The 20,545-nt window shown below is 40.6% G+C and overlaps 1 protein-coding gene and 1 long non-coding RNA gene across 3 annotated transcripts in view; both read left to right on the top strand.

Annotated features, from left to right (window-relative positions):
* Positions 1 to 17,478, top strand: part of LOC115818519 (plectin) — a 59,708-nt gene extending 42,230 nt beyond the window's left edge. For both annotated transcript variants that reach the window (XM_030781901.1, XM_030781902.1), the window contains exons 18-32: positions 57 to 152; positions 299 to 424; positions 516 to 668; positions 852 to 1,006; positions 1,196 to 1,322; positions 1,834 to 2,017; positions 2,837 to 2,994; positions 3,289 to 3,464; positions 3,769 to 3,907; positions 4,247 to 4,603; positions 4,913 to 4,996; positions 5,121 to 5,225; positions 5,335 to 5,433; positions 7,325 to 10,678; positions 11,019 to 17,478. In XM_030781901.1, the coding sequence (XP_030637761.1) occupies positions 57 to 152; positions 299 to 424; positions 516 to 668; positions 852 to 1,006; positions 1,196 to 1,322; positions 1,834 to 2,017; positions 2,837 to 2,994; positions 3,289 to 3,464; positions 3,769 to 3,907; positions 4,247 to 4,603; positions 4,913 to 4,996; positions 5,121 to 5,225; positions 5,335 to 5,433; positions 7,325 to 10,678; positions 11,019 to 17,288 (11,583 nt within the window). In that variant the 3' untranslated portion in view covers positions 17,289 to 17,478. The remainder of the gene's footprint in view (positions 1 to 56; positions 153 to 298; positions 425 to 515; positions 669 to 851; positions 1,007 to 1,195; positions 1,323 to 1,833; positions 2,018 to 2,836; positions 2,995 to 3,288; positions 3,465 to 3,768; positions 3,908 to 4,246; positions 4,604 to 4,912; positions 4,997 to 5,120; positions 5,226 to 5,334; positions 5,434 to 7,324; positions 10,679 to 11,018) is intronic.
* A 110-nt stretch (positions 17,479 to 17,588) lies between these two features.
* On the top strand, positions 17,589 to 19,369 carry LOC115818520 (uncharacterized). The gene is made up of 3 exons (XR_004025540.1): positions 17,589 to 18,292; positions 18,580 to 18,672; positions 18,863 to 19,369. It is a non-coding gene; the product is annotated as an uncharacterized LOC115818520 (long non-coding RNA).
* The last annotated feature ends 1,176 nt before the right edge of the window (positions 19,370 to 20,545 follow it).

The raw sequence follows: 20,545 nt of genomic DNA, 5'->3' as shown, positions 1-20,545 counted from the left end.
TTTTTCTTTCTTTCTTTCTTTCTTTCTTTCTTTCTTTCTTTCTTTCTCTCTGCCAGGCTTTCACAGCAGCCCTGCAGACTCAGTGGAGTTGGATCCTTCAGCTTTGCTGTTGTATTGAGGCTCACCTCAAGGAGAACACAGCTTACTACCAGGTCAGAAAGCCTGCAACTTTGTTCCTTACAGGGCTACACTCAACATTTTTTCCACATATTTTCTTTTGAAATGTTTTCTAATACTGTGTCTTCTATAGCTTTACATTATTTTAGCTAAACCTGACATTTTCCTATCTTCCTTGCAGTTCTTTGCCGATGTGAAAGAGGCTGAGGAGAAGATGAAGAAGATGCAGGATACCTTGAAAAAGAAGTACACATGTGATCGCTCTACCACAGCCACACGTCTGGAGGATCTGCTACAGGATGCTATTGTATGTGTTGTGCTTATATGAAAATGACAGTAATTCAAACCGTATGCAAACCTGTGGCAGAGCTCACCTATTCTCTCTAATGTCAACACAGGAGGAGAGGGAACTCCTGAATGAGTTTAAGACTCACATCGCTGGCTTGAGCAAGCGAGCCAAAACCATCGTTCAGCTGAAGCCACGTAACCCTACCATGCCCATCAAAGGCAAACTGCCCATCCAGGCAGTGTGTGACTTCAAACAGATGGAGGTAAGCAAGCCGCCATACCTAAATACACATGCAGCGAGGACTACGCTAATGATGTCAAACTGTATGCGTGTGTGATTTACTTTGCCACAAGCCCACCGTAATCACGTTCCGGTCTATGCATTTTTCATCCTGTATTTGTATCTAATTTCAATGATGGCAACAAACACTTCCGCTCCTGTTCAGATCACCGTTCACAAAGGAGACGAGTGTGCTCTCATCAATAACTCGCAGCCCTACAAGTGGAGGGTGCTGAACCGCTCAGGCAACGAAGCCACCGTACCCTCCGTCTGCTTCCTTGTCCCACCGGTCAACAAAGAGGCTGTAGAGAGTGTGTCTAAGTAAGCACCAGTGACAGTAAAAACAGAAACATACTGTAGTCAGGCTAACTAACTGAGCCATTACTTGTGACTGATGTATGGAATCCTGTTGTCCATTACTTCAGAAGTTTAGGCTGCAACTATTTCTTTATATTGGTTGATTATTGAAGAGGATTTAAATAAATATATATCTTTTCTGTTGTACCCCAGTTTGGATGCTGGTCACCAGCAACTGTTGGTCCTGTGGCAAAAGCTGCACATTGAGCTGAAGAGCCTGCTGTCTTGGCAGTACCTGATGAGGGATATCCAGCTCATACGCTCCTGGAACATCATCATGGTCAGTCATGTGACCTAGTCTAGCCCTGTTATTCTCCTGCACCTTGTGTTTCATCATAGTTTTCTGTATTCATTTTGTATACATTTATAGTGTATATAGGCAGTCCTAATTCAACCGATTGATTTTGGTTAGTTGATATCTTTTATCTGGATTGTCAGAAGTATATGGTGCATGAAATTGTGCCAAATCAAATCAGTTTTTATCTTAATTAAGTTAACTCGTTCTGAACCTTAGAACTGTTAAGCTATTTAATTTTATTGAATTCCTGAGTCCCCCAGCGGTTTGCTTACTGAGTATGGGGAGGCAAAGTGGTTGTCCCCCTTTCAGGGCAGACTCTATTGTTTGTTTATTTTAGGTGAAAGAAAGTCATGCTAATGAATATTATTTCATATCTTTCACAGGCAGCCAATACCCAAATAACTTCAGTGTAGAATTCCAATTTTTAGAGGATTAATTTACTATTTTATTCCTCTCTTGTTCATGCATTAATTTGTTAATGTTTCATTTTCAGTTCAAGACAATGAAGGTGGAGGAGTACAGGCCGATTTTGAAGAACCTGGAACTTCACTACCAAAATTTCCTGCGCGACAGCCAGGACTCCCAGCTGTTTAGTGCAGATGACCATATCCAGGTGGAGAATGAGTACACCCAGGCCACACATCACTATGACAACTTGCTGCGCACTGTGGAAAAAGGTGAGAGTTGCACGGTCACAACCTCATGGACCAAAAGAAAAAAAAAACAAAACCCCTCAAGCGTCCATCGACCGAAAATGATTATGTTTGATTATGATGTGAATTCTAGATGGCGAATGCCAGGCAAATAAATAAATTATATAAAGGTTAACTGTTACATTCACGTTACAGGACCAGGGTTCAGACGGAAAGGTGAGTCTGTCGAGAAAGGCCGTAGTTTGCTCAGGCAGGCGATAATGAGCCAGGCTTCCGTCTCATGAATGGATTGTTCAAAAATGAAAAACTCTCTCTACTTTTGCTCAAGTCATCAGATTCATTTTTTATGCTTTAGCTAACATTACATTACTAGAGAGTGAGTGCATGTATTTGTATTTATTTATTTATTTATTTATTTATTTCAGTTTTGATTTTTTGTTTTATGAACGTAGTATGGTTTTGTGTTGTTTGCTCTCTCTACATTGTGACTGTTTTTCTTTTTTGTTTTTTTTTTTGTTTTCTTCAAATTCATCAGCATTATATGAGACAAAGAAAAAAACATGTTCTAAATGAGTCACAGATGGGACATGTGACTGTAGAGATGCATCTGTGTATTAAACTTGAAAATGATGCCTCAGCAGAGGATATGCAGCAATTAGAAGAGACCTTCTAATGCACAAATGCTTTAGTCCGACGCTTACTAAGCTGTGTGAAATGACTGGCCCACATGCATGTTGGATGAGATGGAAAGTGTGTTCTCCCCTCGCCATAAATGACTTCATGGGGAGAAGGAGTAGTCGTCTCTTTCTGGCTTAGAATGTAACACTCCTTTGTCTCCAACAGGTGAACAGGATGAGTCAGTGAGCAAGACTTACATCACTCAGATCAGAGACTTGAGGCTAAAGATTGAGGACTGTGAGGCTCGCACCGTGGCCCGCATCCGCCAGCCTGTGGACAAAGACCCGGTCAAAGACTGTGCCCAGAAAACTGCTGATCAGAAGGTAACCTAACAAGTGGTACATTTGGTAATGAAGATTTGTAAACTCTCAAATCTCTGTGAATTTTACTTGAAGGTTGAATCTTTGAAATGCTCACGTCTTTCTTCTGCAATTAAATAATGACTTTTTCCCACCCTGCAATGTGCATGAAAGATTTTTAATGATTTCAGAATAATTAATGTTAGATTACGCTACCTGAGTATCATATGATTCTTTTTGAGGTCTTAATATGTGTTGTAGGATTTTTTTTTTTTTTTTAACTTTTTTATGAGAGTTTTTATTCATTCATTTATACAGAGAGTTCATGTAGAGCTGGAGGGCATAAAGAAAAATCTGGACAAGGTGACTGTGAAGGCAGAGGAGATGTTGGCAGCTCCTGAGCAGTCCAGCACTCCAATGCTTCGCTCTGAGCTGGACATTACACTACAGAAGATGGACAGTGTCTACTCCCTCTCTTCTGTTTATCTGGAAAAGTGAGAACCTGTTTGCACTATCTATACAGCGTGTTTCTTTATGCCTGTTTTACACATTAACTGTCAGACACTCTCTGTAGCAATTTGTGCATGCTGTTCTGTGTTTCATCTTCATGGAAGGTTGTAATTATCGATGTATGGTTTTTATTGGCGTTATAATTATTGATGTGTATTTTATTTTACCAAAGATGTGTGTATAAATTATACTCTTCCACAAGAATGTACATGTAAAACTAGATTTGTCAGCTAACTTATAGTCAGCTAACTCAACTTTTTTTTTACTCCTTCTTTGCTCTTGTTTTAGACTTAAGACAGTTGAGGTGGTGATACGTCACAGCCAAGGGGCTGAGAGTGTGCTGAAAAAGTATGAGAATCGCCTTCGTGAGGTTAACAGTGTCCCCACTGACATCAGAGAGGTGGAAACCTACCGCTCTGAGCTCAAGGTAACCAGAGCTATGCTGCTAAAACCAGTCAGACGACTAGATATCACTTTAAACCTGGAGGACATCTACCCACCATATTCATATCCAGCTGTTCCCTGATGCCAAGGGGCACATACACTTTTGCACAACACAAACTACTCTGAACTTCTATCATCCAAAGAGTTTTGTTTAAAAAAAAAAAAAAAAGGATTTAGCAAAACGTGTGCTAGGCCTTTAATAGCGATTTAGGGAAATATTGGTAAAATTGTTTTATGACAACTCACAGAGTCAAACTCTGATTTTACAGTCTTGATAATTCTTTCTTACTGATTTCACTTTGATTCTCTCTCCCCATTATAGAAAATGCGCAGTGAGGCAGAAGGCCAGCAGTCCGTGTTTGATTCTTTGGAGGGGGAGATGGGTAAAGCAACAGTCGTTTCAGAGCGCATGGCGCGTATCCACAGCGAGCATGACTCTGAGCTTGACCACTATCGACAGCTCCAGGGCAGCTTACAGGACCGCTGGCAAGCTGTCTTTGCCCAGATTGACCTGCGACAGCGTGAGCTGGAACAGTTGGGCCGCCAGCTGGGCTACTATCGCGAGAGCTATGACTGGCTCATCCGCTGGATCGCTGATGCCAAGCAGAGGCAGGAGAATATCCAGGCTGTACCAATCAGTGACAGCAAGACATTGAAAGAACAGCTGGCACAAGAGAAGGTACTCTAGTATTCCAGAGCACAGTGGAAGGCCGACCAAAAAGTTTACGTGTCTCTTTTAAAATCTTTACCATGATCAGTTCTGCTTACTTGTGCATAATTTCTTACTACAGTAAAATAATGTAATAGACTGCCTGTTAGGCAGTGATCATATAACTTTTGTTTTATTTCAGTTGTATGCTTTTTTTCCTGTTTTTTCAGCAGCAAAAACTGTGAGAAAGTGTTCACATTCAAGCAAAATTCATGAACAGGAAAGGAAGGGTAAAAGTTATATTTAGCTTAAGTTTTCTTTATTTTCGTTTCTACACAGAAACTTCTGGAGGAGATAGAGAAAAACAAAGAGAAAGTTGATGAGTGTCAGAAATATGCCAAGGCTTACATTGACACTATCAAGGTAAGCATTACAATAATGAAAAAATAAATTGCAAATATTATAGAAAATGAAATTAGTAGGATTTCTCCCTTTCGGTGCTCTTAAGACTCTCTCAGAACTTTCGTAATGTGTCTTGTGTTTGTAGGATTATGAGCTCCAGCTGGTAGCTTACAAAGCACAGGTGGAGCCTCTGAAATCCCCCATAAAGAAAACCAAGATGGAATCCGCTTCTGACAACATCATTCAGGAGGTTAGTGATTCTACTTCTTCGCTGTCACTGTGATTTTTTTTTTTTTTTTTTTTTTTTTTTGCAACACATCAGTTTTAATTTTTCTGACTTTTGTTTTGCCTTTATTCAGTATGTAACACTGAGAACCCGCTATAGTGAGCTGATGACTCTGACAAGCCAGTACATCAAGTTCATCACAGATACACAGCGCCGCCTAGAGGATGAGGAGGTGCGTGACAACCTACATGAAGAGTGTACTAACTCAAATAAGACATTAATTTTAATTAACATCAACCTTAACATTAACCCAACTGATGAATTACTCATGAACTCATTCAGTCCAAGAAAATCTCAACAACATGCACATATACTTAATGTATGGATGACTAGACATCTCTTTTGTGCAGATGAATATAAAATGCCTTGTTGCAAGAAATCCTGGTCTTTAGTGTCATGTCACACATGAGCTATAACCTGCTAAGCCCTGTCAGTATGATCTGCCTATTGTTTATCTGAGCAGCAAAAGAAAAAGAAAAAAAAGAAGCAGGAAGTCAAGGATTATGATATTTTTGTTCTCTCTAATGGGAGAACGCTTTTAATTTGAAATTAAACAGATTTTGATTAAATACATTCCACTCAAACCCTCATTCTTTTGATTATAAGAGAATGCTCATAAATGAAGGGCTGCTTTTCCCAAATGGAGCTGTATAAAATTTCATCTGGCCATAAGCAAACAAACAGATTCACAGTTTCACCGATTCTCAATGTTTATTATTACTGCAATTAGGTGACTGAACTCAAAAGTTAGGGATACTTTTCTCTCTCTTCTTTTCTTGTATTCAATTCTGCTCTGTAAATATGCCACTTTGACCATGTCAGACTGCTTCAAACTGACTGTCATGTTCTTCAACTTTACTTTCATTGATTAACACTATTTCTTTCTCCCTTTCCTTTCTAACCCTAATGTTTTTATTTGTTTGTTTGCTTCTCTTTAACTGCTTGCCAGTGCTTTGTCATGATGATTGCTTGTCTTGTTTGGGCGCTAAAGAGGTAAATTTCACAATATGCTTCAGATGCCTCCTCTATACTCTGTTCCACTTACTGATTTAGTCTCTTTCATAAATCATCCAATCACTTTCATTTGACCCAAAATAAACTACTGCATTTGCAATCACAGATTCTCTCTGCTCATAGTGTTTTTGGCAGCAAGTACTCTGGTTGCCACACTTAAATGTTTATAAGATTCCCGAGGCTTTGACACCCTGCTTTTTCTTTATCACTAGAATGCAACCAGCTTGCAATGCGTCTTCTCTTTAATCGCTTGCTTACTTTCTACAGTTCTTTCATAAAACTGTGTTGGCACATCTGGCAGGCATGCAACGAATACCCATAGCTAAAACATCATAGTGAATATATACCCTTACTTTCCTCTGAAAATATTGTATGCAAAATAACGCTGATGTGTGAACTCGTACTTTAATACATTCCTTTATTCCAGCATACCTATTTATTTCTGTTGTCTTTCTGGCCATGTGGTGTCCCTCACCAACACTCTACTCCTTCTTAACAAAAATGATCAGTTTTATCAACCTTTTATTATTTAACCCATGATCTACAAATAATGCCTGATATATTTTATATTGTTATTCATATATGGCCACTATTATTGTTTTTAAAAGTTTTGTCGTACTCCAAGAAGTGAAATTGAAGAAATGATTCAACACTACACTATATTGTTCAGTATAGTGTAGTGTAGTGTTGTGCTGGATTGCACATATTTGTCCAACTTTTAATAAAAAAATGTAATTCTTTGACGGCAGTTCCCGACTTACAAGAATATCGTAGGGGATACCACAGATCGTTTTGCTGCTTTATGCTTAAGTCAGTGTTTGTGGCGTGAAGTGTTGTGAAGTAATGTCTCATGTCTCCATACATTAATTATATCACAAGACCATAATTCAGTATGACCTTGCACTTTTAATCTGACACCTTAACATCATCTGATCATGTGTTTACACCTGCATCTGGCTTTCTCTGATTAACATAATGATATTAACATTTAACCCATTACAACTGATCCTAATCATAATTTTCTTTACCATTTGATTCCACTAATACAGAAAGCTGCTGAGAAACTTAAAGAGGAAGAGAGGAAAAAAATGGCCGAAATGCAGGCAGAGTTAGAGAAACAGAAGCAGTTAGCTGAGGCTCACGCAAAGGCTATTGCCAAAGCTGAAAAAGAGGCACAAGAGCTCAAGCTCAAGATGCAAGAAGAGGTTAGCAAAAGAGAAGCTGTTGCTGTGGATGCAGAGAAGCAAAAGCTCAACATTCAGCAAGAGTTGCAAGAGCTGAAAAACATTTCAGAACAACAAATCAAATCAAAGACTCACCAAGTGGAGGAGGCCCTGCAGAGCCGTGGCAAAATAGAAGAGGAGATCCGCATAATAAGGATTCAGCTGGAGACAACTGTAAAACAGAAATCCACAGCAGAAGCTGAGCTTAAGCAGCTTAGAGAAAAGGCTGATGAAGCTGAGAGGCTTCGAAAAGCGGCCCAAGAGGAGGCAGAGAAGCTCCGCAAACAAGTCAATGAAGAGACTCAAAAGAAGCGCAGGGCAGAGGAGGAGCTCAGGCTCAAATCTGAGGCGGAACAGGAGGCTGCTAAACAGAAACAGAGGGCCCTGGATGACCTTGAAAAACTCAAGATGCAGGCAGAAGAGGCTGAGAGACGCATGAAGCAGGCTGAAGTCGAGAAAGACAGACAGATCAAGGTTGCCCAGGATGCAGCTCAAAAGAGTGCTGCTGCTGAACTTCAAAGCAAGCGCATGTCCTTTGTCGAGAAAACTTCAAAACTTGAGGAATCACTTAAACAAGAGCATGGGACTGTCATTCAGCTGCAAGAGGAGGCTGAGCACCTCAAAAAGTTGCAGGAGGATGCTGACAAGGCAAGGGAAGAAGCAGAAAAAGAACTAGAGAAATGGCGACAGAAGGCCAATGAGGCACTTCGTCTCAGGCTCCAGGCTGAAGAAGAAGTCCATAAAAAGTCCCGAGCACAGGAGGATGCAGAGAAACAAAAGGAAGAAGCTGAGCGTGAGGCCAAAAGAAGAGCCAAGGCTGAGGAGTCTGCTCTTAAGCAAAAGGAGTTGGCAGAAGAAGAGCTGGAGAGACAAAGGAAGCTTGCAGAAGGTACAGCACAGCAAAAACTCTCTGCAGAGCAAGAACTCATCCGCTTAAGAGCTGACTTTGACCACGCAGAACAGCAGAGGTCCTTGCTTGAGAATGAGCTGTACCGTCTAAAGAATGAGATCAATGCTGCAGAACAACAGAGGAAGCAACTTGAAGATGAGCTGGCCAAAGTTAGAAGTGAAATGGATATACTTATTCAGCAGAAGACCAAAGCTGAGAAGGATATCATGTCCAACACTGAAAAGAGCAAGCAACTTCTTGAGGCAGAAGCCGCAAAGATGAGGGATCTTGCTGAAGAAGCAGCTAAGCTTCGTGCCATTGCTGAGGAGGCAAAAAGGCAGAGGCAGGTCGCTGAAGAGGAAGCTGCCCGACAGAGAGCAGAGGCAGAAAGAATTCTCAAGGAAAAACTTGCTGCCATCAATGAAGCCACCCGCCTTAAAACAGAGGCTGAAATAGCACTAAAAGAGAAAGAAGCAGAAAATGAACGCCTCCGAAGAAAGGCTGAGGATGAGGCTTACCAGAGGAAAGCCCTGGAAGATCAGGCAACGCAGCACAAACAAGACATTGAGGAAAAGATTAACCAGCTCAAGAAGTCATCTGATGTAGAACTGGAAAGACAAAAAACAATTGTGGATGAAACTCTCAAACAGAGAAGAATTGTTGAGGAAGAAATTCGCATCCTTAAGCTTAATTTTGAGAAGGCCTCTTCAGGCAAGCTGGATTTGGAACTTGAACTGAATAAACTCAAGAACATTGCAGAAGAAACTCAACGGAGCAAACAGCAAGCTGAGGAAGAGGCAGAAAAACTGCGTAAGCTTGCTCTGGAAGAAGAGAGAAAACGTAGAGAAGCTGAGGAGAGATTAAAAAAGATTGCTGCAGCAGAGCAGGAGGCAGCTCGACAGCGCCAGGCTGCTCAGGAGGAGGTGGAGCGCCTCAAAAAGAAGGCAGAAGAAGCCAAGAAACAAAAAGAAGATGCTGACAAGGAGGCCGAAAAACAGATTCAAGCTGCCACAGAAGCTGCCCTGAAATGCAGTGCAGCAGAACAGCAAGTTCACAGTGTCCTTGTACAACAGAAGGAAGACAGTCTTGTACAGAAAAAGTTGAGGGAGGAGTATGAAAAAGCCAAAAAACTTGCGCAAGAGGCAGAAAAGGCCAAAGAGAAGGCTGAGAAAGAGGCAGCCCTGCTTCGTCAGCAAGCAGAGGAAGCAGAGCGACAGAAGCAGGCAGCAGAAGTGGAGGCAGCCAATCAGGCCAAAGCTCAAGAGGATGCAGAAAGGCTACGAAAGGAGGCAGAACTAGAGGCAGCCAAGCGTGCCCAAGCAGAGGCTGCAGCACTCAAACACAAACAGCAAGCTGATGCTGAGATGGCAAAGCACAAAAAACTTGCAGAGCAAACCTTGAAACAGAAATCTCAAGTTGAACAAGAGCTCACTATGGTTAAATTGCAGCTAGAAGAGACTGACAAACAGAAATCACTTCTTGATGAGGAGCTGCAACGCCTCAAGGATGAGGTCAGTGATGCCGTTAACCAGAAGGCTCAGGTGGAGGAGGAACTATTCAAAGTTAAGATTCAGATGGAGGAACTGATAAAACTCAAGCTCAGAATTGAAGAGGAAAACCAGCGTCTCATCAAAAAAGACAAAGATAATACCCAGAAATTCCTTGCTGAGGAAGCAGAGAACATGAAAAGGCTTGCTGAGGAAGCTGCTAGACTCAGTGTGGAATCTCAAGAGGCTGCACGTATGAGACAGATAGCGGAGTCTGACCTTGCCCAGCAGAGGGCGCTTGCAGAAAAGATGCTGAAGGAAAAGATGCTTGCAATCCAGGAAGCATCAAAATTAAGAGCAGAGGCAGAAATGCTACAGAAACAAAAGGATCTGGCTCAAGAACAGGCCCAGAGGTTGCTTGAAGACAAGCAACTAATGCAGCAACGTCTAGAGGAGGAAACTGAAGGTTTCCAAAAATCACTGGAGGCTGAGCGTAGGAGACAGTTAGACATCCAAGCTGAGGCTGAAAGACTTAGGCTTCAGGTGTCTCAGCTCAGTGATGCCCAATCCAGAGCAGAAGAGGAAGCCAGGAAATTCAAGAAGCAGGCAGATGAGATCAGTGCCCGTCTGCATGAGACTGAACTTTCTACCCAAGAGAAAAGGACTATTGTTGAGAAACTTGAAATTCAGAGACAGAGCAGCAATAAAGAAGCCGATGAGCTCCGTAAAGCCATTACCGAACTTGAAAAAGAGAAGGCAAAATTGAAAAAGGAGGCTGAAGACTTGCAGATTAAATCTAAAGAGGTATTGTGTTGAAGATGGCATAAATGTGCAGCTTATGTCATTCTTAACCCTCTCTCTAAGAACTAACATTGTTTAAATGATCAATTTTTATTTTACCTTCGTCTACCAATATTCCTGAAAGATACAATTCACTTTCTGATCAACTTTTTCTCATCATTGATCTGCTATTCATACTGTAATTTCTATATTTCTCTATTACATTTTTTTTATCTGTTCGACTAATTCAGGATTAGATACATAATGTGGAAATGAATATTGTAGAAATAATCATAGTAAATTCTTCTAATGATGGTGCAATATTTTGTTTTTAATACTATTTCCTCTTGTTCTTTTCTCATAGATGGCAAATGCTCAACAGGAACAAATGCAGCAAGAGAAAACACTCCTTCAGCAGACATTCATCACAGAAAAGGAGCTGCTTTTGAAGAAAGAAAAACTCATTGAAGATGAGAAGAAGAAACTGGAGAGACAGTTTGAGGAAGAAGTCAAAAAGGCAAAAGCTCTCAAAGATGAACAGGAACGTCAAAGGAAACAAATGGAGGAAGACAAGAAGAAACTTCAGGCCACCATGGATGATGCGCTAAAGAAACAAAAAGAAGCAGAGAAGGAGATGTTAAATAAGCAAAAAGAAATGCAGGAGCTTGAAAAGAAAAAGCTTGAGCAAGAGAGACTGCTTGCTGAAGAAAACCAGAAACTTCGTGAGAAACTTGAGCAGCTTGAACAACAGATGTCACAGACCAGGGAGAGAGAGATCCAGACTGATCACGCTAACACTACTAGCAAGGTTCTCAATGGCCAAAGCATTGGTGATGAAGTGGATGGAGATTCTGCATTAGCTTTTGATGGTATCCGTGAGAAGGTTCCAGCAAGCAGGCTGGTTGATGTAGGACTTTTGAGCAAAAAGGACTTTGATAAGCTAAAGACAGGCAAAACCACGGTACAAGAGCTCAGCCAGACAGACAAACTTAAAACAATTCTGAAGGGAAAGAACTGCATCGGTGGCCTTCTCATACATCCAAACCAGAAAATGTCCATCTACCAAGCCATGAAGGAGAGGAAAATTACTCCAGGGACAGGTCTGGTACTACTGGAAGCACAGTCAGCCTCAGGATACATAGTGGATCCTATTAAAAACAGGAAGCTCTCTGTAAACGAAGCTGTGAAAGAGGGCCTGATAGGACCCGAGCTTCATAATAAAATGCTTTCTGCTGAGAGAGCAGTCACAGGTTATACAGATCCTTACACTGGAAACAAAATTTCACTCTTTGAAGCCATGAAAAAGGGTCTCATTGTTGAGGATCATGCTATCAGACTGCTTGAGGCTCAGATAGCGACAGGTGGACTCATCGATCCAGTTAATAGCCATCGTGTGCCGATTGAAACAGCCTATAAGCAGGGTCAGTTTGATAAAGAAATGAACAAAATCCTCCAAGATCCTTCAGATGACACGAAAGGATTCTTTGATCCAAACACTCAAGAAAACCTCACATACCTGCAGCTAATGGGCAGGTGCACTACAGACCCTGAAACAGGGTTGCTTCTCCTGCCCATCACAGAAGATGCAGCCTTAAGTGCTGGAACATTTACTGATGAAGAAACCAGGGATGTATTCAATAAGACGACAGTGTCTGTACCATTTGGAAAATTCAAGGGAAAGACTGTCACAATTTGGGAGATAATTAACTCCGAATACTTCACAGATGACCAAAGGAAAGATCTGATCCGTCAGTACAAAACAGGAAAAATTACAATTGAGAAAATAATCAAAATTGTAATCACTGTAGCAGAGGAAAAGGAGAAAAAGAATGAACTTGCATTTGATGGCCTCAGGGCATCTGTACCTGCCACTGAACTGCTTGAGTCCAAGATCATTGATAAAGATCTGTACAACAAGTTACATAAAGGCAATAAGACAGTCAAAGAAGTGTCTGAGATGGCACCTGTTCAGAAAGCATTGAGGGGCACTAACTGTATTGCTGGAGTTGTCATTGACTCCACCAAGGAAACAATGTCTTTTTACCAGGCCATGAAAAGGGACATGATGAGACCTGGACAGGCATTAAATCTCCTAGAAGCACAGGCAGCATCAGGATTTATTGTTGACCCTGTAGACAACAAGAAACTTACAGTTGATGAGGCAGTCAAAGCAGGTGTTGTTGGTCCTGAACTACATGAAAAACTATTGTCTGCAGAGAGAGCCGTCACAGGCTACAGAGACCCTTACACTGGAAAAACTGTGTCTTTATTTGAGGCAATGAAGAAAGGGCTTATCAGCCAAGACCAGGGAATGAGACTCCTTGATGCACAGATGACAACAGGAGGCATCATTGACCCTGTAAAGAGCTATCGCATTCCACATGACATTGCTTGCAAGAGAGGGTACTTTGATGATGCAACGAAAACGATCATAAATAACCCAACTGATGACATTAAAGGTTACTTTGACCCCAACACACAGGAAAATGTCACATACATGCAGCTCCACAAGAGATGTGTTACTGATAAAAAGACTGGACTCCAGCTCTTGCCTCTTTCTGAAGAAGCAATCAAGGCAAAGGAGGAGCACAAGTACACGGAGGCCCAGACCAAGGAGGCCATGAGCCAAGCTACACTGGAATTGCAAAGTGGACCATTCAAAGGGAAGAAAATCACCATCTGGGAAATTATCAACTCTGAATATTTCACTGATGAGCAAAGGCTTGATTTAATGAGACAGTACAGGTCTGGCAAAGTCACAATCGAAAAGTTGATAAAAATTGTTATCACAATTGTTGATGAAAAGGAAGCCAAGAAACAAGAGCAGGCTAGCTTCAAAGGGCTCCGGGCTCCTGTGCCAGCCCATTCTCTGTTTGACTCAAAGATCATTGATAAGGCCACATTTGACATGCTCCAGCAAGGCAAAAAGACTCCAGCAGAGGTCAGCAAAAATTACTCGGTCAACAAATATCTGCAGGGATCTGAGTGTATTGCTGGCATCTACCTTGAGCCTACGAAAGAAAAGATCAGCATCTATCAAGCCATGAAGAAAAAACTTTTGAGACAAAACACAGGTATTGCACTGCTTGAAGCCCAGGCTGCCACAGGCTTCATCTCTGATCCAGTGAAAAACCAGTTTCTTACTGTGGATGAGGCTGTAAAGGCAGGTATTGTTGGTCCTGAACTCCATGAGAAACTACTGTCTGCTGAAAAAGCAGTAACTGGCTACAAAGACCCATTCACAGGTCAAAAGATTTCTCTCTTCCAGGCCATGCAAAAAGACCTGATTCCTAAAGAGCATGCCATGCCACTGTTGGAGGCTCAGATGTCCACTGGAGGAATTATAGATCCAGTGAACAGTCATCGCCTTCCGGATGACGTGGCTTGTCAGCGGGGATATTTCAGTAAGCAAATGGCCAGTACTTTTGCTGAGACCTCAGATGAAAACAAGGCTTTCTCTGATCCTAACACTGATGAAAACATGTCATACAAACAATTGAAAGACAAGTGTCTGAGAGATTCTGACACAGGCTTGTACCTTCTACCACTCTCTAAACCACAGTCACCAACAGTCGTGGAGAGGACTTACCTTTACACTGAGGAGCAAACTCAGAGTGATCTATCAAGCACCACAGTTGACATTCCACTTGAAGGCTTCAGTGGGGGCTCAAAGACTCTTTGGGATGTCATGAACTCAAATCTGATACCTGAAGAGGAGAGAAATAAACTTCTGGATGAATACCGCTCTGGGAAGATAACAAAGGAACGAATGATAATCATAATCATTGAAATTATGGAGCAGAGAGAGATTATCAGAGGGGAGAACATCAAATCCTGCAACACGATCAGGCGGAGAATTACTATTGAGGAGCTTTTTAATGCTCGCATTATTGACTTAGAAACCTACAACCTGCTTAAGGAAGAGAAAAAGACCCTGCGCGAGGTGATGGAAATGCAGAGTGTGAAGCAGTATTTGTTCGGTACAGGCAGTGTAGCTGGAGTAATATGTGATTCCATTTCCAAAATGAGTATTTATCAGGCCATGAAATCAGGGTTAATGAGACCTGATGTGGCCATTGGTCTCCTTGAGGCCCAGGCTGCCACTGGATTCATCATTGATCCTGTTAAGAACGAGATGCTCACTGTCGATGAGGCAGTCCGCAAAGATGTGGTTGGCCCAGAATTGCATGATAGACTTCTGTCTGCAGAAAGAGCAGTCACAGGCTATAAGGATCCATACAGTGGAAAGATTATTTCTCTCTTCCAAGCTATGAGAAAAGATCTTGTGCCAGAGGACTATGCCCTGAGGCTGCTTGAGGCTCAGACAGCTACTGGAGGCATCATTGATCCTGAATTCCATTTCCATCTGCCAACAGATGTTGCCACAAAACGTGCATACATCAGCAAGGAGGCAAATGAAAAACTTGATGATTTTAGAGGCTATGTGGATCCACTCACAGATGAAAAACTGTCATATGCTGAACTGCTGAAGAGATGCAAAGTTGACAAAGATGGGTGGCGCTTGCTATCCTTGGCAGACAGACGACTTATGTTCAAGGGTCTCAGGAAGCAAATCACCATGGAGGAGCTAGTCCGCTCTCAAATTATTGATGACAAAACTGTCTCTGATCTTAATGAGGGTTTGACTACTGTAGAAGAGGTGAGTGCTAAACTCAAGAGGTTCCTTGAAGGTACAAGCTGTATTGCTGGCGTATATGTAGAGTCCTCTAAGGATCGTCTCTCTATCTACCAAGCCATGAGGAGGAACATGATCAGGCCAGGAACTGCTTTTGAGTTGTTGGAGGCCCAAGCTGCCACTGGTTATGTCATTGATCCTATTAAGAACCTCAAACTTACAGTTAGTGAAGCTGTGAAAATGGGAATAGTGGGTGCAGAATTCAAAGATAAACTGTTGTCTGCTGAGCGGGCAGTGACTGGCTATAAAGATCCTTACTCTGGTAAGACTATCTCCCTGTTCCAGGCAATGAAAAAAGGCCTGATCTTGAAAGACCACGGAATTCGTCTTCTTGAAGCTCAGATTGCCACAGGAGGAATTATTGACCCAGAGGAGAGTCATCGCTTGCCCGTGGAAGTGGCATATAAACGTGGCTTCTTTGATGAGGAGATGAATGAGATCCTCTCTGATCCTTCAGATGATACCAAAGGGTTCTTTGACCCAAATACAGAGGAAAACCTTACTTACCTACAGCTGATGGAGAGGTGCATTACAGACCCAGAGACAGGCCTTGTGCTTCTGCTTCTGAAGGAAAAGAAGCGTGAGAGAAGAGCATCTTCTAAGTCCTCAGTTCGCAAACGCAGAGTAGTCATTGTGGATCCAGAGTCAGGCAGAGAAATGTCTGTGTATGAGGCTTACCGTAAAGGACTAATTGACCATTCAACTTACCTTGAACTTGCAGAACAGGAATGTGAGTGGGAAGAGATCACAATGACATCCTCTGATGGAGTTGTGAAATCAGTTCTAATTGACAGAAGATCAGGTCGTCAGTATGATGTTGATGATGCTCTTGCAAGAGGACTCATTGACCAAACCGCTCTTGATCAGTATCGCTCAGGCAATCTAGCCATCACAGAATTTGCTGATATGCTATCAGGGAACATGGGTGGCTTCCGCTCCAGGTCCTCCTCCTTTGGATCAACATCTTCTTATCCAATGAGCCCTGTGCCCTCCATCAGAACCCCTGCAACTGTATGGAATGACCCAACTGAGGAGACTGGGCCAGTGGCCGGAATTCTTGACACAGACACTTTAGAGAAAATTTCAATAACTGAGGCTATGCACAGAAACCTTCTTGATAACATCACTGGTCAAAGACTTTTGGAGGCACAGGCCTGTACTGGTGGAATAATAGATCCCTCCACAGGACAAAGGTACTCTGTCACTGATGCAACCAACAAAGGTCTTGTAGACAAAATAATGGTCGACAGAATTAACTTGGCTCAGAAAGCATTCAATGGGTTTGAAGATCCCAGAACTAAGGTCAAGATGTCAGCTGCCCAAGCTCTAAAGAAGGGCTGGCTCTATTATGAGGCCGGTCAGCGTTTTCTGGAGGTACAATATCTCACTGGTGGTCTGATTGAACCAGAAGTTGAGAGTAGAATTTCTCTGGAAGAGGCTATCAAAAAAGGAATAATTGATGCTCGTACAGCCCAAAAACTCAGAGATGTGAGTGCTTATACCAAATACCTTACCTGCCCTAAAACCAAACTGAAAATCTCTTACAAAGATGCCATGGACAGAAGCATGGTTGAGGAAGGATCTGGCTTAAGACTGCTGGAAGCTTGCTCACAGTCCACCAAAGGTGTCTATAGCCCTTACAGTGTCAGTGGCTCAGGGTCTGCTGCTGGCTCTCGGTCTGGATCTAGGACAGGATCAAGGTCTGGCTCCAGAAGAGGTAGCTTTGATGCCACTGGCTCCGGTTTCAGCATGAGCTTCTCATCATCCTCCTATACATCCACCAGTTATGGTCGCAGATTCAATGCTGGACCACACAGTGGACTCAACATGGATGAGCTGGTGCAGGCTCTCACAGCACTGTCAATGAACCGGCACTGTTGTTCAGAAGAACAGGGTGCTTTCACTGCAGTTCTACCACTGCACACTACAGTTGCATAATTCAAAGAAGAAATCAGTAGAAATAGAGATACCTAAGAGACTTATTTATTCTGCTTTGCATGAGTTTTCTTTAGGAAATTGCATTCCATAAACTACTATTTTGTTCCAACTGGGGATTTTTAGGATTTTCCCAATTAATGTAGTTTGGATGCTTAAACACTATGTATTACCAGTCCAAGATTAACTGATCACAGTCCTTAGCCTATATTTTTCTTTTCATTGCAACGTTTGCTTCTTCATGTGTATTTTAATATTTCAACAATAACTTTGGATTCTTTTTATATTATTATTACTTATACATTATTATAAGCAGCTGATGTTACTTTGCAGTTGTTTGACTACTGCGATTTTCAGAAGCCATTTCACTGAGTTGAAAATTTTGTCAGAAGCTTTTATTTCAATACTTTTACATTTTTATTCTATGGAATGTTTTTTCAAGCTTTTATGTTTTTCAATTTGTTTAGATGAATACTCCAGTAGATATGCCAAGACAAACACGAAAGTGATGTTTACCTGATTGAAATAGAAAATATATGTATGTGCCTTTATTTTAAGTATGTGTATAAAAGTTTGACAGAGTAAATTTATTAAAAAGAGGATAATAGGCATCAAAGAAATTTAGAACGATATTCTCTATGTTAAGTGGACAGATAAGACAGAAATACACAAAAATCACTACACTACATGTTAACACTGGAGGAATAAGCAACACTCAAAGCATTAAGCTGTCTTCTGCGCTCAAAGGATCACTCATATGGACACACCCATCCCTCTCATCCTGTCACTGGGTCAATTCATGTAAAATCAACTTAATGATCTCAACCAGCTGACTTCCAGAACGTCACTGGAGCCATCATCCCCAAAATCATGTTTCCTCAAAGCTCATAGTCAGTGTCAATTCTTTCAAGTGTTCCTGGCATATGGTCTCAAGAAGATTTCAGATATTTGAACCTACTTCAAGTCAAATCATCTGGAAAAACCTGAGTTCCTGATATTTGGTTCTTGTAAGTTGAATTGAGTTTGCATTTGGCGTCATATTTCTATGTCTTTTTAGTAAATTTCATATCTCCCTTGCCTGTCATTTTCATTTTTTTTTTTTGCTAGGATATCTTGTCATCTAAATAGGCACTTTGAATTTGAATTAATGTTTCCAATTTCATTTTTTGTGCTGTCAAAAAATGTTACATGGATAGGAAATGATGATTCCAAAAGCTTTCTTTGGGAACATTACAATCTTGAGACAACTAAGTGATTATGTATTGTTTTCTTTCTTCCTTTTTTTCTTTTATAGAGCTCTCTCTTATTCAGATGTCAAAATGGAGGGGCACGCACTGATGTGGTCTTGGATGATATTCATCAACAGCTTCCTCGTCCAGACCTTCAGGTAGTTTATTCTGTAAACATGCAACTTTCATTGTTACATTCATAATTCAGTTTACACACATTTGTTTGCATGAGAAGAACAAGTCACTTCTTTAATCCATTTACTCATTAGTTGCAGATATTTACGTTTGTGTTCTCATTTTTTGTATTTAATTATTTTTTTTTTAAGTCAGAATTTGTTCTGTTTTTAGATCTACAGTCAAGCACTTCCTCCTTTCTTCCAATGCACTTAAATTGTGCAGAGACAAAGTAGAGGCTAGGGTTCCTCTGAAGTCTGCCTGGGATACCACACTAGGAACTGCTTTCGTCTTTAATTTGGCATTCACATCAAAATTTGTATTTATGACCAGGAGCTCATTGGACTTGCATTGTATCACACTTAAATAATTTGGAGACATCAATTAATAGTATCAACAGGGTTGTTTACATTAAATTCTGAATGGAAGAGGTTGTATTTGGACAGTGCAATCTTTTTTTATATTTTTATCCAGTAATACAATTCAGTAACAGTTTGACGGTAGTATGTTGTCCTACAATGAAGTAGATTGTTGCAATATATTTTTTTTTAAGTCTTAAGTTACCTTGTGTGGGCTAACACAAATATGAGATCATCAGATTTAATCTTTTTGGGGGTTGATTGCATTTTATTTGTCCATTTTTGCATTTCCTTTTAAGTACTACATTTGGAGGCTTTATTCTTTGTTGCTTGTTCTACCAGTGTTTCTTTTCTTGTTTTCTAAACCTATAAGTTGTTTTGTTCTGTTTCTTGAAAGTACTTGACTTGTGTAAATCTTCATATTTTATTTCCATTTTTCATGTTATTTTTGATATTATACTGTATTATATATTTTTGCTTGCATGTTTAAATAACTTGTATTTTTGGGTGTGAGATGAAGAGTTCTGACATACTCACTTAGAAGAATATAACTATTTTTAAGATGATTTGGGTAAAAAAAAAAATAGATATATATGAAATACAAACTGGTGAATGAAAAGATGTTTTTCCCCAAAAGATACTGACAAGTTGATAATAACATTTTTTGAAAGTAACACAATATTCTAATGTAAATAAATATACAATAAAATTGGTTTTGTCTATTTATTTATGTTTCCATATGATACATTCTTGCATTACCTCAACAAATTGTTTGCCATTATATCACTCCGCACCAGCTCTCAATTCTTATTCTGTGTGCTATAGTATGTATTGTGTTAGGGATAGTCACAAGTAACTGCCACAATAATGTGAACACTCAGGTAAATGAGGGATATGAAGTGTATTAAAAGTAACAGGTTCAACATGGTTGGTTTCTGTGTTAAGTAAGCCTATAACATGCTATTGTAGTTAGTTGTATAAACATGAAAAAAGCTGATTATTTGGGCATGATTGGTACATGCCTCTGTGATAAACATTGCAGTGTCTCCTAGTGGTTATATAACAGTGCCTCAGATAATAGTGTCATCAGGCACGGTCAACTATAGTTGGAAGTGCATACACCTTGATCGTAATGTCTCTGCATTACTTTGAGATATAAATTAAAATATCTGCAGTCGTCTACAAAAATCAGTCTAGGAATAGATCTCCTCTATAAATGGAAGAGTTAATCAAGAACTTTACAGAAGATTATACTATGAACATGTTGCAGTACATAAAAACAAAGGTCGATTGGACTGTGCCAAAAATAGTCTCATAAGTCATTCCTGACACTTTTAAGTAAAAAGTACATAATGTGGCACACAGTTGTATCCCAATCAGTGTGGTTTCTTTCACAATGACAAATACACCTTCAGACAGCACAAGTTATGCCTAAATAGTTTTGTGAGCATGAATTGAACATAAACATTATGTATTGTTGTCATCTCAGTTACAGATA

The sequence above is a fragment of the Chanos chanos genome, chromosome 8 (genome assembly GCF_902362185.1).
Source record: "Chanos chanos chromosome 8, fChaCha1.1, whole genome shotgun sequence".
NCBI classification, from domain to species: domain Eukaryota; kingdom Metazoa; phylum Chordata; class Actinopteri; order Gonorynchiformes; family Chanidae; genus Chanos; species Chanos chanos.
Note: the sequence above shows the minus strand (reverse complement) of the source record. Positions and strands in the feature narration are given on the sequence as shown.